The sequence below is a fragment of the Copadichromis virginalis genome, linkage group LG13, assembly GCF_057382275.1.
Source record: "Copadichromis virginalis isolate Kocher_CV1m ecotype Utaka linkage group LG13, C_Virginalis_male_GT1.1, whole genome shotgun sequence".
In the NCBI taxonomy this organism is placed as follows: Eukaryota; Metazoa; Chordata; class Actinopteri; order Cichliformes; family Cichlidae; genus Copadichromis; species Copadichromis virginalis.
In genome coordinates, this window is record NC_140630.1 from 1,978,005 (window position 1) to 1,994,892 (window position 16,888).

At 43.7% G+C, this 16,888-nt stretch overlaps 2 protein-coding genes across 2 annotated transcripts; both read left to right on the plus strand.

Moving 5' to 3' along the window:
• The first annotated feature begins 443 nt into the window (after positions 1-443).
• LOC146694887 (B-type lectin plumieribetin-like) lies at positions 444-1,589 on the plus strand. Its single transcript, XM_085476685.1, has 3 exons — positions 444-485; positions 693-786; positions 1,259-1,589. The coding sequence occupies exons 2-3, from the start codon at positions 697-699 to the stop codon at positions 1,499-1,501; spliced, it is 333 nt and encodes a 110-aa protein (XP_085332811.1). The 5' UTR covers positions 444-485; positions 693-696; the 3' UTR covers positions 1,502-1,589.
• A 13,038-nt stretch (positions 1,590-14,627) lies between these two features.
• LOC146694888 (B-type lectin plumieribetin-like) lies at positions 14,628-16,200 on the plus strand. Its single transcript, XM_085476686.1, has 3 exons — positions 14,628-14,669; positions 14,877-14,970; positions 15,870-16,200. The coding sequence occupies exons 2-3, from the start codon at positions 14,881-14,883 to the stop codon at positions 16,110-16,112; spliced, it is 333 nt and encodes a 110-aa protein (XP_085332812.1). The 5' UTR covers positions 14,628-14,669; positions 14,877-14,880; the 3' UTR covers positions 16,113-16,200.
• The last annotated feature ends 688 nt before the right edge of the window (positions 16,201-16,888 follow it).

Below are 16,888 nucleotides of genomic sequence, written 5' to 3' on the forward strand. Positions count from 1 at the left end.
CTGTGTGCAAATGTACTTAGAAGAAGGCAAAGGGTGGTCACACCAGGTACTGGTTTGATTTAGATTTCTCTTTTGTTCATTTACTGTATTTTGTTGACTGATGAAAATACACGATGAACACTTCCATTATTGAAAGCATGTTTACAGCTTTTCTTTCTCACCTGCCTAAAACTTTTGCCCAGTACTGTAAATTTAGAGTGTGTGAAAGATTTTCAGTGTCCTGTATAAAAGTGTGTGGACGTGTGGGTTTCAGCATGAAGAAATCTGTTGTCAGAGGTAATTCTAGGTAACATATCCTCATATTTTACTTTCTTTTAAAAGAATTTCCAAGGAAGAAGGAATAAAAAAACCTGACTTTCTTGATGTCCCCATCTCCCCTCCCATCACCCTTTGCTGCTATCAAACAGTATAAATGAGGCTCTGCTCTGTCGCTGCAGCACGTTCAGCATCTGATTCTCCCACTGACGTTTCTGCGTTCATAGCCGGTGAGTTACAGCTTTGTACATAAATGCAGCAGCTGTAAGAATTAATCTTGCCTGGGGTTTGTAGCTGCAGGCATTTGATCTTTTGGTAAAATAAACTGAAATATGGTGCAGGCTCATTTACACGCATTAAAATTCACAGTTTCTGATTTGAACTGAAATCTGTAAAATGTCTCTTAAATGAAAATAACTGTAACTTCTGTCCTTTAGAATCATGAGTAAGAACTCCATCAGCACTAACCAGGAGCTGCGTAAAGGCGAGTCCCTCGTCAGTGTAAATGGAAACTTCAAAGCCATCCTACAGGTGGGAAAATGTGACCTTGTCCTCATCAGTTTATGATTACATGGCCCAAAAACACAGCTGGTAACATTAAAAGTTGACAGCTGGTCTTTAACGTGCAGATATAGAAAGAGATCAGTTTTACTGGCCACTTTTTCCTGGCTAGAAAACTTTTCTTTTGATAATGATTTTTTAGTGAAGTTTATGAAAACCCTTCCTGAGAAAATGGCAATAAAACGAATCTATGAATAAAAGAGCCCCAATGATGAGATTTCACCAAAACAAAGAGATCAGGAAGTTAGGAATACAGAAATAAAGAGAAGTGGGAAGTCTCAGACGCTGACAATTACATCTGAATATTCACTTAACACCTGATTTGCTGAAAGCTGCACAGCTATTCTACCTTGTTTTAACGAATCGTATCGTCGTCCATATGATTTGTAGCTCACAGTATAAACGTTCAAACTGATCCGCTCTCTTTGCTTCCACTTTGCAGGAAGATGGCAACTTTGTCGTCTACAAGTGGTCTCCTATCTGGGCCACAGCCACAAACGGCAAAAACCCTGCGCGGCTCCTCCTGCAGTCGGATTCCAACCTGGTCCTGTACACCCAGGACGATAAACCAGTTTGGAGCTCTGGAACCGCCATTAACGCCGACATCAGGACGATGCGCCTGACCCTGACCAACGATGGTCGTCTGGTTGTTACAAGGAATGGAGCACAAATCTGGTGCTCTTAAAGCTCACGATGTCATTCAGAGATCCAGACTAAAGGCGTGATGTCCTGAGAGCCGCGGGCTCTGTTTCACATCCGAATAAAAGCTCTGTGATGTTTCTGCTGTGTGTGTGTTACTGTCTCAGTCAGATGAACTCTCAGCACGTTATCATCGTCTGTTTAAAACAAGCGTCCAGTAAAGCTCACAGAATAGACGTAGTATTAAATCTGTGTTACCTGCTGACTGGAAAACGTCTGTTTCCAGGACAGCAACAAAAATCTAACTGTTCTCTGTGTGGACCCACAGCGGGCAGGTGTGGGCGGGGCCAACCTGCAGGCTCCAGGTGTGCGTGTGCTGACACATACAGGCAACTGAGAAGGAGTTCTGTGGGCTCATTGGAAGCTTTTAAAATCTCAAATCTGACCGTGTGGTGGCGTTCTCACCTGTACTGTAGATAACACAGGTGAGTTTTACAAATTTCTCTTCCATCCAGTCGGGGGAGCCAAACGTCTGCCTGTCAGAGCCCCTGAAACTCAGATGTGTGTCAGTGAATCTGCACGTCTTCTTGCTTTGGTCACATTTAGTTTCCAGTGGTTGTAAACACATGCGTCACTAACAGGTAACTTCCTGCACTGCTGAGATTAGTGTAACAGCAGCACCGCATGTGGTGGATGTTTCTGAGGCCGTGTGCACCATCCCTGCTGGAGGTGACATCATCCTCCTTCTTATAGTTTGTTTCTGTCTTCCTGAAAAGGACACACACGGTATCACACACATGTGATCACACACACGGTATCACACACATGTGATCAGTCATGACAGCTCAGAGCTCAGCGTTCACAAGTGTGATTTGATTGATTTCACACAATAAACTGAACTGGTGGATTCGTGCAGTCACGTAGATCAGACTACAGCAGCACTACAACCTGCCTCTCACAGGTAGTTTTTCACAGACATGAAACTTTTAGTTTCCTGTGTAAATCTGCTGACGGCTCATGAAGTCCTCGGGCCTCAAAGATTCTGCAAAAACAATAAAAACCTCCCAATCAGGACGCAATGGGTCTGTGAGGAAGGTCTGTGACTGACGAGCTTCACAGTCAGAAGGCGAAGCTTTGCACGGCTTCATGAGACACATGAAGGTTACTGCAGATGAAAAACAGCTGAGTGTGGGGGGCAGGTGGGAGCTCGTCAGCCTGAACACTTTGAGTTCATCAGGTTTCATCAGCACCTGAAATGATTTCACTCTCATTTTGTTCCAAAGTCAAAAATGTTTCTGGGAGGACAAAACCACAGAAGAAGAGTCCAGATGTGCACAGGTGGGTGTCAGACTTACACAGGTAAACGTGCACAGCTAACAAACCAGGAGAGAGTCCATGAAGACCTCATCACACAGCAAATCCAGCATGTCCAAATTAACACTGTCGGATTTGATTTCAAGACTATTAAAGTGTCTATATGGGTCCACACCAGAGAGTGTTAATTTAACTCTTTTTGGAGAGTTGGTACGTTAACTCTGATTTAGTGTTAAACACCAAATCTGTCTGGAGTTGATAATTTAACACTTGGTGTTAAGAGTTTATATATTAACTCTCAAAGAGTATTTTAGTTTAACTACGTAAGAGTTATCTTCTAATTCATTCTAAAAAGCGGGAATTTTACTGTTCTGAACTTCTAGAAATTTCTTTTGGAAATAAACATTTACTAAAAAGATGCAATGGTTTTTGAAAAACATTTATTCTGAACTGTGCACCACAATTTCAAAACATTTTCTGAAAGATGTAACAGTGTACATGTTCTCACTTTCATTAGAATTGTGTTTATCAAAAGGTCTGACATGGTAAATGCAAATAACAGCATCTCATCACTTATTGCTTCAATACAATATGCATGTCCTTCATTCATCACTTTGTGGAACTTCAACGCACTTCTGCTCTCCCCCATATTCCATCTTCACAAGCATATCCTGTGTGGAGATTGAATAAAAATTAGTTGACACTAATTAATGGCACAAATAATCCAGTAAACAATTGCAGCACAGTAAAAAGGAATCCTCTTTGAGCCATTACTTGTGTAAAGTATTTTCCCAAAAGACAAGGACACAGGCAACATGTAATACTGAACTAAATGTAAAACCTCAACCTTTTTCATTTTTACCTAAACCGTGTGCACAAAACTCTGGAGGGATCTATGCTAACGTAGAACCCAGTCAGGACGTCTGCTACTGCTGTTTGCTCGCTTTTTTATGGGCGATCGTTTTCAGGCTTCAAGTAGCACCATTATACCAACATTTACATTCTAGACATTGTTTTAGGTGTATTTGACCAAAAGTTTGACTGAAAATTCACATGCAAGCTTTTTTTCAAGGCTGTGGTATTTGCCCGCAAACAATACCTTTCAGCTAGCTAAAACAGAATATTATGCTATCAGCGAGCAACATGGCTAATGCCTTTCACACAGCTTTGTCTCAACTCCAAAGAGCCACAGAAGTAAAAGCTCATAATAATAATTGAAACAATCTTTGAAAAAATGACTTACCAAGCATGACAAACAACTCAAATATGTAGAGCAAAATGTTCTGAAACGGCTTCACTTCAGCTTCGATTGGAGCCGTGCTGGGGGCGGAGTCTGTGAATTTACTCTGTTGGTGTCATAGCCCCTGTAGGAGTTCAGAGTTAAGAGGTCAGGAGTTAATGTTTCCATTGTAACACCTCCAGATTTGACAGAGAAACACTCATTTTTAACACTCGATTTTAACTACTATCATTTTACACCTCAGAGTTACATTAAAAGAATGTGACTCTGCTTAGAGTAAAATTAACTCTACTTTTGCAAGAAGACTATTAACACCAAAACATTTAACACTTTTGAATTTGCTGTGCACAAGCTGGTTCTCTGATTGGCTGGCTGTCCATTTAGGTCTTCCACAGCAGACACGCTGCAGTGTTCGCTCTGCCGGCGCTGTGTCCATTAAACCAGCTGAAGTGGCGCTCTAAGGACTGATGATGTCATTCAGAGAAGCATTGCTGTGGATTCCTGCTGTTTCCATCTTTTATCTACAGTCTGTGATTTCTGGAAGCTTCAGTGTCACTATGGAAACGGTGATGAGCCACAGCATGGTAGAGAGTCAAAGGTTAATAATAAGTATTGATTGCATGCACAGTGGTGAGTGAAGAAGAAACACTGAGTGCATCATGTGTAAGCTGGGTCAGGGTCACCTGTCCCACCTGCATGCTTTATCAAAAGGGAACGTTTTCATCTGAAAAGCAGCCTGATGTGCTGCATGAGCGCAGTCACTGCTGCAGTTTCTTCTTCATCCCAGCAGAGGGCGTCATTTCTCTGCTGGGACAGAAGACAGGGAGAAATCAGCAGAAGCCTTCATCCTGATGGCCGTGACGCTCAGCAGCAGCCGGCTGTGATCAGCCTGTGATCGATTTATTTATTGATCGGTTAAAGCTGGTTGGAGTCACGTGCAGAGAGTAAATGTCGTTTTTCAGAGTTCAACACAAGAAAACCACAGAAAAAAATAATGATGGTTAGAGATGAAAGGTAGGTGTTGTTTTTACATGTGGGACAAATACTTTTAGGCTTCATATTAAACAGCTTAATTCTGATTCAGTAAAAAGGACTAGATGTTACAGTCCCTGATAATTCATCGCTTCAAATGGAGAAAATCTTGAGGGATGGCAGCCAAGAAACTTTACCAGCAGGACACATCGTTGCCTAAACTTCACAGGGTGCTTCGGTCTTTTATCACAAGCTAATGTTGTGCCCTTAAACAGGGGAAATAGTGAGGAGAGGTGAAAGGAAGGCACAGACACGCAGCTCTCACTCTCACTCGTCTGTATTGAGTTTCAGAAGCAATACAACCAAAACAATATTCTTATGGATGCACTCAGTCTCAGGACAACTGTATCCAAACTAAGTCACTATTGTTCGCTGCATTAGCTGATGAGAATACTTTAGATAACATGAACTGTAGCATTAGACAAAAACATATTTTTAACTCGCACATGTTAGCTGACACAGTCACTAACTTTCCACAGCAATGAAATAATACTTTAAGTACTGCATGTCTTTCAGTAGTTAACTTATACAGATAGTAACAGAAAAATCTTCACACAATATGGCGGAGTAATAGCGAAAACTAGCATACGCAGCAACAGAGATTAACTGGAACTTCTCAGCAAAATAGTCTGCAATTCACATCTTTCACTACAATAACCAATGATAACAATGTAATAATCAACAGTAACACACATTTATACAGATTTGTGCATGACAGTTACCTTAAACAGGGGAAATAGTGAGGAGAGGTGAAAGAACGGCACAGACACGCAGCTCTCACTCTCACTCGTCTGTATTGAGTGAAGGAGGAAGCGCGCGAACCCACCTACTGGAGCCCTGAGGCATTAACAATGGATCGACGCACAATCAACCCAGGCAAAACGTTCACTGCTTATCTCCCTCTATATTCCCACTGCATATTCTATTCGAAAACAGTCAAAGCAACAAATAAAACATTAATAAGGGCATGACATGAAATATAAGGAACAGAGATGTACAACTTCAAAACTAATCAAATTTATGATCCACCACACTAATCTGCCATTTTTTCCTTCCTTGGTTAGGTTTAGGAACTAGAGATCTGATCTAGATTATCATACTCATATTTGGGACACATCGTCAGTAGTGGACCTTGGATTCATCGGGTGTTTCGGCCATTATCACCAGACACCCTCATCCAAGGAGGCCCTGCCAGGGTTGATCAGGTCCCAGAGTGTGTCACTGGTTTATGTTAAATTGGTTCTCGTCGACTTTCTTCTGTTTAGTTTTCTACTATTTATCTTCTTCTATCAATTCACTGCAACTGAAAAGTAATGCTTACCTCTTTAACATTTTTGGAGCCTCACTTCTTCAAAGGGAAAGAAATGGTGATAGAGAGAAGTAAGACAAAAGGGACAGATAGGAGAGAGCAGAGACGAGAGCCGGAAGGGGGTCGCCCGATCTGGCTTCCCACATCTCACAAACTGGAAAACTGTCCCACGTCGGCACTATCTACAACACGACAAATACGACACATCACAACGCAACACAAACAACACAACTCAGTAACTTAAATTAGTGCTGTACAGGTCCTTCATGGAAGGAAGAGGATGTCCAATGATTTTTTGGGCCATATTGATGACCCTCTGGAGTGCCTTTCTGTGTGCTGTGGTGCAGCTGGAGAACCACACACCGATGGTACTGTCAGCCCAATGACGTACACAAGTTTTTGGGAGTTAGACCCAAAGACGAGGTCTGGTCGCAGAGTAGTTGTTATGATCTCTGTGGTAAAAATGATCCTCTGATCCAAATCCACTTGCATCTGCCAATCCCTGGTGACCTTGAGCAGGCCCAGGTCCGGGGTTGAAGAGCTTGTCCTCGGCTTGTCTCCCTCCTGAACAAATGCTGATGGTTACTGACGCTCCTCTTGGAGAAACAGGCTTATTTTAGAGTTCACAAAAAAGCTTGTTTACACAGATGAAGTCTATAACATTTAAGTCTTTTCACAGCGTATTAGTATATTTTACTTAAGCTTAATAATCTGAATAATGCTTTGATCTCTTCAACTAATTGGAATCACACCTTTCTACTAAAACTGTTTGTGTTGTTCGCCACCTTTTCCTGAACCAGACCCTGCAGGATTAGCCTGAGTGTCCAGTCCTGGACCGTGTTTTTAACCGGGAGGATCCCAGGCTGGATTGTTGTTGATGCATTATAAATACTCTTGTTTTATAGTTATTGTTATTTACTTTCTTCTCATCAAATAAATATCCATGTAAAATTGTTCGTGTTATGTTCATACATGTTAAAAATGCCTGTAAATAAAAAGAGTTCAGTGACAATTATTGTTTGTTGTAATCAATTTATTAATATGGGGCGATCGTGGCTCAAGAGTTGGACGTTCGTCTTGTAATCGGAAGGTTGCCGGTTCGAGCCCCGGCTCGGACAGTCTCGGTCGTTGTGTCCTTGGGCGAGACACTTCACCCGTTGCCTACTGGTGGTGGTCAGAGGGCCCGGTGGCGCCAGTGTCCGGCAGCCTCGCCTCTGTCAGTGCGCCCCAGGGCGGCTGTGGCTACAATGTAGCTGCCATCACCAGTGTGTGAATGTGTGGATGTGTAAAGCGCTATATAAATACAGGCCATTTACCATATTAGTCTCCATCACCATAGTTTTGCCGTACCTTTGCTTTTTGTAGTTGATATTGGGGGGGGGGGGGGGGGGTTAATGGGCTTGGGGTGTGTGGTGTCGCACTGACCTGGATGGGGTCTGGTAGCTCTTGGGTGGTGTTTTTCTGGCAGCCTAATGTAGCAGGGCTTCAGGGGTGGGGGTCTGTGCCAGTGCTCGTTTCTCTTGCGTAGCCTCGTTGCTACAGCCTCCAGTGGCTTCGGCACCATGGCTGCTGGGCTCTCCTTTGCTCTTTTCTGAGTGGGTGCTGTGATTGCCCCTGTGGTGGTCCTCCTGAGGCTGTGGGGGGCTCTAGATGTGTGGGGCCTCCTCTATGCATGCTTCATGTCCTGGGGGGCAGGGCTGTGGCTCCCTGCACCTACCTACTGTAAAAACTCGAATGGAGAAACCTTATAAACACGAGCACTCACACCCACAGGTGTCTACACAGGTGTTTGAAATTGGTGTTAGAAGCTAAATAGTCAGTCACACTGACAACGAGGAAGTTTTTGATTTTTCTGGAGGGCTTCCCCTGATGTTTCCCCTCTTTCAGGAAATCACCAAATATCCTTCAAACTGATACGTTTACCTGCCGGACAGGTGTGACAGGGCAATGCTGAGCAGCCTCATTCTTCAGCTGTGAATCAGACAGAAGTGGTGGCTTTGTCCCAAAAAGTTGATTCTGTTCATCTGGACGTAACGTTTTCAGTGGGAGAAATGAGGGCGGAGTCAAGGAGGCCATTTACGTGAAAAAGGAAAGACCATCTCTGAATCGAGGAGGGGGCCTAAGGGTACATCTGTCACCAGCTTACAATGCTGTGAGCTTTGATCAGTGGTTGTTGATCAAAGGTCATGGAAATTTGCATATTCATGATGAGCTGACCTCTCAGCCCGTTGTTCTTTCACTGCGCTGGTTTCAGTCATTGTGCAAATGTCCTGTTTGTAAGGTTGGAAACCTGCAGTCAGCTGAGACTGAAGAACTTGGATGAGTGACAAAATGTTTCTCCCACTGAAAACATCCAGATGAACAGAATCAACTCTTTGGGATTTACTTACCTGGATGATGCATCAAGGTGATGGCTTTGTCCAAACGGTTTCACGCTGACAGCCAGATGCTTAAGATTGTTCCGGGGTTTCATTGGTTCTCCAAACTAACATCAGTTTGACTTTCAAAACTGCAAAGCTCCTTCCAACAACCGAACACAAGTCAAGTTTAGCATCTAAAGTGCAGACAACAGTCAGAACCTGTGCTCAAGTCAAATACCAGGAAAGTGACCCCTTCATTCACTGGAGTAAACCCCAACATACAAGCACTGAACCAGTCGATGCAAGTCTGTTTGAACTCAACCAGGGGTGAATTTCTATCAATAACAAAGAGCCAAGGATCAATCGGTCACACAAACTCTTCCACCAGGATAAGGTGGAGGAGTGATACATCAAGTAAAGTCTGCCTAAAGCTGAGTGCACTGCTGGTCAGTCTGCTAAGCAGCAAACATAGAGCCTGTGTTTCTGCTCCGTTCATCAATGTGTTTACTGTATCCAAGCTTAGTGTACATAAAGTCAATTCTTCTTTTGGTCATCTTTTATGGAAATATTTTGATTTGCTGGCATCTCCTGGTCTCCTGATGTGGAATTGATGACTGTGAAATGCTGGCCTTTCTGTCTACCACGCGAGCTATGACAAAGCATCATTACCGCAGTGCAAATTCTGCCGAGTCCAGATGTAAAGCAGGCGATGAGAGAACTACAGCACTGTCCTCAAATCACAGATGCATTTCACATCTTTGCAAGGAGTTTCAACAAGGCTTACGTCTGTTTGCTCTCAACATGCAACAGCGTGTTATGTGTGCAAACAGAGGGACTCATAAATATCAACAATGAATACACTGCAGCCCCCTTACCTCACACTGGAAGCTCCAACCATCTCACTTTGCTGATGAACACAGTGTACACGCCCAGAGTGAGAAAAGAGCCGCCTGTGGTCGTGGACGTTGTAGTGTGGGCACAGGAGGCTGTTCCAATGCTATGGGCTGCTTGGAGTGCACACCATGGAGCATTTTCAGACAACATCTGGGGACTGTGTGGACATAGAGGAATATACTGAGGGTGTGATGTTCGTTTATCAAATCAGGACTGCTTGGCAGTAAATGTCTTGTATTACAACCGGACAGAGTTCGACTCTGTTCTTTTGGCAGTTTCTGATCATACTAATCAGTCACGCTGAGTATGAGGATGTTTTTGGCAGCCTTGAAAACTTGCCATCTGAAGTTTTGTGCACTGATGTCTCTTTTTCAGTTAATCAGAGATATCCTTCATACTAAGCCAGGCAGTTTACCTGCAGTGCAGGTGTGACAACAACCTCGGGATGAGGAAGAACAATGCAGTTTCCATCCTGGTCACAGACACTGGATCAGTTAATTTTCCAGCCATCTATCCCTTCTCCTCCACTTATCCTTGTCAGGGTTGTGGGGGTGCTGGAGCCTTTCCCAGCTGAACTTTCAGTTTGATTGGATTTAGTTAGTTTGTATATTATTTAGCTGGAGTGTGTTTGTGATCAGATATGTGTGAGGTGTGTTAGAATAACTGAAGTATTTCACCGTATAGGTTTTTTGTAGCTGGGCCGTGTCGGGGGGAAGTCTTTTATTGGTGGTGGTATGACCGGCATCTATTTAAGGAGGTTTTTTTGAGAGGCTGGGTTGTTCGTCTTTAGATGTGTCGCTGTTGAGAGTGTTAAACCTCTGTATTTGTTTAAGACAAACATATTCAGAGCTCTGAAAGGCGTTTGAAGGCTCGTGTGGTTGTTTTCTCCCATCTGGTCCCCTTCACATTACCTTGCGACCGTTACAGCACCATTCTTAGGAGCTGTGACAGACTCTGAAATCACAAAAACAGACAGGCCTGGAGCTCATGGTGACTGGTGTGTAGCATTGCCAGTGAATGACAATCCAGTTAAGTCCAAGATAGACAGAGAATTTCTCACAATCACTCTCAGACGGAAGAAGTAGTCATTCGGGTGACGTGCGCCATTTTCCCAAAGCCTCCTGGGAAGAAATGTCAATAAGAAAATAGAACATGTCACAAAAGCACCGATAGAAGTTAATGAAACCCCTGCAGCTGTTTGAGGCTAGTTGGTTGCAGCCACTGAGCAACAGCTTGAACCTTCTGCGAATCCATGGGTAAACTATAGAAGAGTGTGGCAGGGGGGTGGTCTCTGGCCTGCTGGCAGTGGAGGGGTGGTGCGGTGAGACTAGTGACTCTCTCCTTATATATAGTGTTGGCAGAAACTGTGTGTGTGCAGTGGAGGACGCTGCGAGACGAGCAGACTCCTGGCTCGAGTTGTGCCTAAAAGAGCTGTTGAACAAAATAAAGGAACCCAAACACGCCGATATGCACTGTCGGTCCGATCATTGCCACAAAGAGTTAATGAAGCCGAAGAAGGGGGTGGAGCTTTGATGGCGGGCACATTTCTCCAGCTCACAGACTAGCTGGTGTTCGAACTGTCTGTTAAGCACCACCCTAAGATGACTAACATGGTCTTCTTGGGACCAGAGTAGATCAAAATGTAATCCAAATATGCCAACGGCCACCAGCCTAGCATGTCACGAAAGACATTGTTAATCAGATGTTGCAAGACAGCAGGGTATTAAATCCAGTTCTTTGTATTCTTTACGGCAAAGAAAGACACGGCTCAAAGTGGTCATAGCTCAAAAAACGATCTTTAATTTGACATATTCCAGAATATGGAGACTGTTTTCACCCCCTCTACGGGTAACATATATCCGGTCTTAACACTATTCTTGGGCAATTTAAATAACATAGAAATCCTGCAAACTATTCCTAAAGTCCTTCTCATTACTCTTCATTACTTTTATGCTCACATTTAACGTGTGTCCAACGAGCTTTTAGTCTCCTAAGCAACATTTCCTGGAGCTGTGGTTCTCTGTGCTTCTTGTGAGTTCCCCTTTCTGATGGCTGGTTTCTGGATTCTCACCAACCCCTCCGTGGTTTCGCTCTGGTTCTGGAATCTTCTCCTGTAAAGTCAGAAAACAAAACGCCTCCCTCTGCTACGCCTCAATAATCTACTGTGTTCATCTAATGTTCCCTTAATTATTCAAAGTTGGTTCAAAATATCCCGTTCTGGGCTCTATCCTTTATATTAACTTTACTTAATCTCAATGCTCTTTATGTGTGTGAGCAACACTTTTAATTGTATTAAACCCACCCAGGGTCAGATATACACCATCACCATATCAGCATAAATCTCCACTAGAAAGCACACTCCAAAATTTTTGTCTATCAGGGTTTACGCCCCTTTTTGCTTCAAGCAGATACATAACGTGCAAAAGTTACAGCTAATGACAGTTAGACAAGTTTCCGTTATCTGCAACATTTTGTTTCAGCCGTCGCACCCCAACACGTTTCCTGTTGACTTATTCATGGCTTATCTTTAACACCTTCTGCATCACTAGTTGCTAAGCAAAGACAAAGCAAGACGTGTTCCACCTTTACCCTAGAAAATAAATCTATGTGCTGTTTGTGTATGTAAGCCTGTTATGCATCCATTCACTACACTCCACGCCATCCCTGCAGCATATCAGTTCAGACGGTCACGCTGAACGAAGCTTTTGACCTTCTTAGGGCTGAGTTACAACTCATATGAGCACGATTGCAATATGTGTGTAAAACATCATTTATATACTCTTCAATGTTTAACCTTTGCCACCCTCATAAGAAATAGGTGTTTCCTGTTTTTGGCTCGCTCCTCTCTTATCCGTTCATGGACTACAGTTCAGCATTCAGCACAATAATTCCCTCAAAGCTTTTCACATGAAGGATCTAGGACTCAGCTCATCACTGTGTCAGTGGATCCTCGACTTCCTCACAGACGGACCCCAATCGGTAAGGGTGGGAGAACAAGTCTCCCCCTCCATCTCACTCAGCACTGGAGCGCCTCAGGGCTGTGTTTTAAGCCCCCTGCTGTACTCACTGTACACTTATGACTGTGTAGCCACATCAGACACCACCTCCATTGTCAAGTTTGCTGACGACACCGTTGTGGTGTGCCTGGTCTCTGACACCACCGAGAAGGCCGACCTGGAGGAGATGAGGATCCTGAAGAACTGGTGCCAGGAGAACAACCTCCTCCTAAACATCAGCAGAGCTGATCGCGGACTTTGCTACAAAACAGGTGAGTCCCTAATCATCAGTGGCGCGCCAGTGGAGAGAGTGGACAGCTTCCAGTACCTGGGTGTCCACATCACTCAGAGGACCTGTCATGGTCCTGTCACATTAACACCCTGGTTAAGAAAACCTGTCAGCGTCTCGGTACATATAGGGGGTCATAGGGGTGAGCGGGGGTAGGTTAGAGTGTATCTCCGAACCTCGGAGAGATCATGGAAGACTTGAGGAATCTTCTCCAGATCAATGGGCTCTGAAGGGGGTAGTTTTGCGGGATCCATTCTGGTCTCAGGGTTGAAACAGCTTTGTAAACAGCGGGGACCCCAGCCCAGGATCTGACACGATGACCAGGAGATATGGGGGTTGTGCCGACAGAACCAGGGATAGCCCAGGATGGGCGTGCGTATGGGCTGCGTTTGGTACTGGAGCGGGTAGGGTTGAAGGGGTGTCGACTGAGGCTAATGGGATATGAAGTTGAGAAGCGAGATTCTGAAGTTTTAAAAGTAGAGATCGTGTCTGTCTCCTGAATCCAAACTGGAAGCTGGTTCCACAGAAGAGGGGCCTGAAAACTGAAGGCTCTGCCTCCCATTCTACTTTAAATACTCTAGGAACAACAAGTAGGCCTGCAGAGCGAGAGCGAAGTGCTCTAATAGGGTGATATGGTACTACAAGGTCATTAAGATAAGATGGGGCCTGATTATTTAAGACCTTGTATGTGAGGAGCAGGATTTTGAATTCTGGATTTAACAGGAAGCCAAAACAGGAGAAATCTGCTCTCTCTTTCTAGTCCCTGTCAGGACTCTTGCTGCAGCATTTTGGATCAGCTGAAGACTTTTCAGGGAGTTTTTAGGACTTCCTGATAATAATGAATTACAGTCGTCCAGCCTGGAGGTAATAAATGCATGAACTAGTTTTTCAGCGTCACTCTGAGACAGGATATTTCTAATTTTAGAGATGTTGCACAAATGGAAGAAAGCAGTCTTACATATTTGTTTAATATGTGCGTTGAAGGACGTGTCCTGGTTAAACATGACTCCAAGGTTCCTCACAGCGTTACTGGAGGCCAAGGTAATGCCAAATGTATTCTGCAGCAGGACAACGACCCCAAACACACAGCCAAAGTCATTAAGAACTATCTTCAGTGTAAAGAAGAACAAGAAGTACTGGAAGTGATGCTCTGGCCCCCACAGAGCCCTGATCTCAACATCATTGTGTGTGTCTGGGATTACATGAAGGATGTGAGGAAGCCTACATCCACAGAAGATCTGTGCTTAGTTCTCTGAGATGTTTGGATCAACTCACCAGCCGAGTTTCTTCAAAAACTGTGTGCAAATGTACTTAGAAGAAGGCAAAGGGTGGTCACACCAGGTACTGGTTTGATTTAGATTTCTCTTTTGTTCATTTACTGTATTTTGTTGACTGATGAAAATACACGATGAACACTTCCATTATTGAAAGCATGTTTACAGCTTTTCTTTCTCACCTGCCTAAAACTTTTGCCCAGTACTGTAAATTTAGAGTGTGTGAAAGATTTTCAGTGTCCTGTATAAAAGTGTGTGGACGTGTGGGTTTCAGCATGAAGAAATCTGTTGTCAGAGGTAATTCTAGGTAACATATCCTCATATTTTACTTTCTTTTAAAAGAATTTCCAAGGAAGAAGGAATAAAAAAACCTGACTTTCTTGATGTCCCCATCTCCCCTCCCATCACCCTTTGCTGCTATCAAACAGTATAAATGAGGCTCTGCTCTGTCGCTGCAGCACGTTCAGCATCTGATTCTCCCACTGACGTTTCTGCGTTCATAGCCGGTGAGTTACAGCTTTGTACATAAATGCAGCAGCTGTAAGAATTAATCTTGCCTGGGGTTTGTAGCTGCAGGCATTTGATCTTTTGGTAAAATAAACTGAAATATGGTGCAGGCTCATTTACACGCATTAAAATTCACAGTTTCTGATTTGAACTGAAATCTGTAAAATGTCTCTTAAATGAAAATAACTGTAACTTCTGTCCTTTAGAATCATGAGTAAGAACTCCATCAGCACTAACCAGGAGCTGCGTAAAGGCGAGTCCCTCGTCAGTGTAAATGGAAACTTCAAAGCCATCCTACAGGTGGGAAAATGTGACCTTGTCCTCATCAGTTTATGATTACATGGCCCAGAAACACAGCTGGTAACATTAAAAGTTGACAGCTGGTCTTTAATGTGCAGATATAGAAAGAGATCAGTTTTACTGGCCACTTTTTCCTGGCTAGAAAACTTTTCTTTTGATAATGATTTTTTAGTGAAGTTTATGAAAACCCTTCCTGAGAAAATGGCAATAAAACGAATCTATGAATAAAAGAGCCCCAATGATGAGATTTCACCAAAACAAAGAGATTTATTTATTTATTTATTTATTGTCATTGTCAGAGAACAATGAAATTGCGTTTGGAGCTTCCGTACAACCCGTAAATAAAATAATGAAGAAAATAATAAATACCTCTTAAAACCCAAGTGTAAATATTTAACCCAGTGTGACTCCAGTGCAATAAGACAATCCTTAACAACAACATGAGAACATGACAGTAATGTTCATAAGAAATTCAGACAAAGACATGAGAAAACATGACAAAAACAATGCAACCCGTTCAATATTTGATGTCAGATAGATAGTTATCTATTTAAGAAAGATGCACCAATGCAGACCAGTTCAGTACTATTAAGAAGTTGGATATGATTATTGTCCATGAGAGGGGGGCAGAGAGTTCAGGAGCCTCACAGCCTGTGGATACAGGCTGTTGGCCAATCTGGATGTTCTGGATGATCAGGAAGTTAGGAATACAGAAATAAAGAGAAGTGGGAAGTCTCAGACGCTGACAATTACATCTGAATATTCACTTAACACCTGATTTGCTGAAAGCTGCACAGCTATTCTACCTTGTTTTAACGAATCGTATCGTCGTCCATATGATTTGTAGCTCACAGTATAAACGTTCAAACTGATCCGCTCTCTTTGCTTCCACTTTGCAGGAAGATGGCAACTTTGTCGTCTACAAGTGGTCTCCTATCTGGGCCACAGCCACAAACGGCAAAAACCCTGCGCGGCTCCTCCTGCAGTCGGATTCCAACCTGGTCCTGTACACCCAGGACGATAAACCAGTTTGGAGCTCTGGAACCGCCATTAACGCCGACATCAGGACGATGCGCCTGACCCTGACCAACGATGGTCGTCTGGTTGTTACAAGGAATGGAGCACAAATCTGGTGCTCTTAAAGCTCACGATGTCATTCAGAGATCCAGACTAAAGGCGTGATGTCCTGAGAGCCGCGGGCTCTGTTTCACATCCGAATAAAAGCTCTGTGATGTTTCTGCTGTGTGTGTGTTACTGTCTCAGTCAGATGAACTCTCAGCACGTTATCATCGTCTGTTTAAAACAAGCGTCCAGTAAAGCTCACAGAATAGACGTAGTATTAAATCTGTGTTACCTGCTGACTGGAAAACGTCTGTTTCCAGGACAGCAACAAAAATCTAACTGTTCTCTGTGTGGACCCACAGCGGGCAGGTGTGGGCGGGGCCAACCTGCAGGCTCCAGGTGTGCGTGTGCTGACACATACAGGCAACTGAGAAGGAGTTCTGTGGGCTCATTGGAAGCTTTTAAAATCTCAAATCTGACCGTGTGGTGGCGTTCTCACCTGTACTGTAGATAACACAGGTGAGTTTTACAAATTTCTCTTCCATCCAGTCGGGGGAGCCAAACGTCTGCCTGTCAGAGCCCCTGAAACTCAGATGTGTGTCAGTGAATCTGCACGTCTTCTTGCTTTGGTCACATTTAGTTTCCAGTGGTTGTAAACACATGCGTCACTAACAGGTAACTTCCTGCACTGCTGAGATTAGTGTAACAGCAGCACCGCATGTGGTGGATGTTTCTGAGGCCGTGTGCACCATCCCTGCTGGAGGTGACATCATCCTCCTTCTTATAGTTTGTTTCTGTCTTCCTGAAAAGGACACACACGGTATCACACACATGTGATCACACACACGGTATCACA

What these genes read in the sequence shown, in the direction of transcription:
- LOC146694887 (XM_085476685.1), top strand. Translation starts at nt 697, where the DNA reads ATGAGTAAGAACTCCATCAGCACTAACCAGGAGCTGCGTAAAGGCGAG. An exon ending in ACTTCAAAGCCATCCTACAG is followed by an intron (nt 787 to 1,258) that starts GTGGGAAAATGT and finishes TCCACTTTGCAG; the next exon opens with GAAGATGGCAACTTTGTCGT.
- LOC146694888 (XM_085476686.1), top strand. Translation starts at nt 14,881, where the DNA reads ATGAGTAAGAACTCCATCAGCACTAACCAGGAGCTGCGTAAAGGCGAG. An exon ending in ACTTCAAAGCCATCCTACAG is followed by an intron (nt 14,971 to 15,869) that starts GTGGGAAAATGT and finishes TCCACTTTGCAG; the next exon opens with GAAGATGGCAACTTTGTCGT.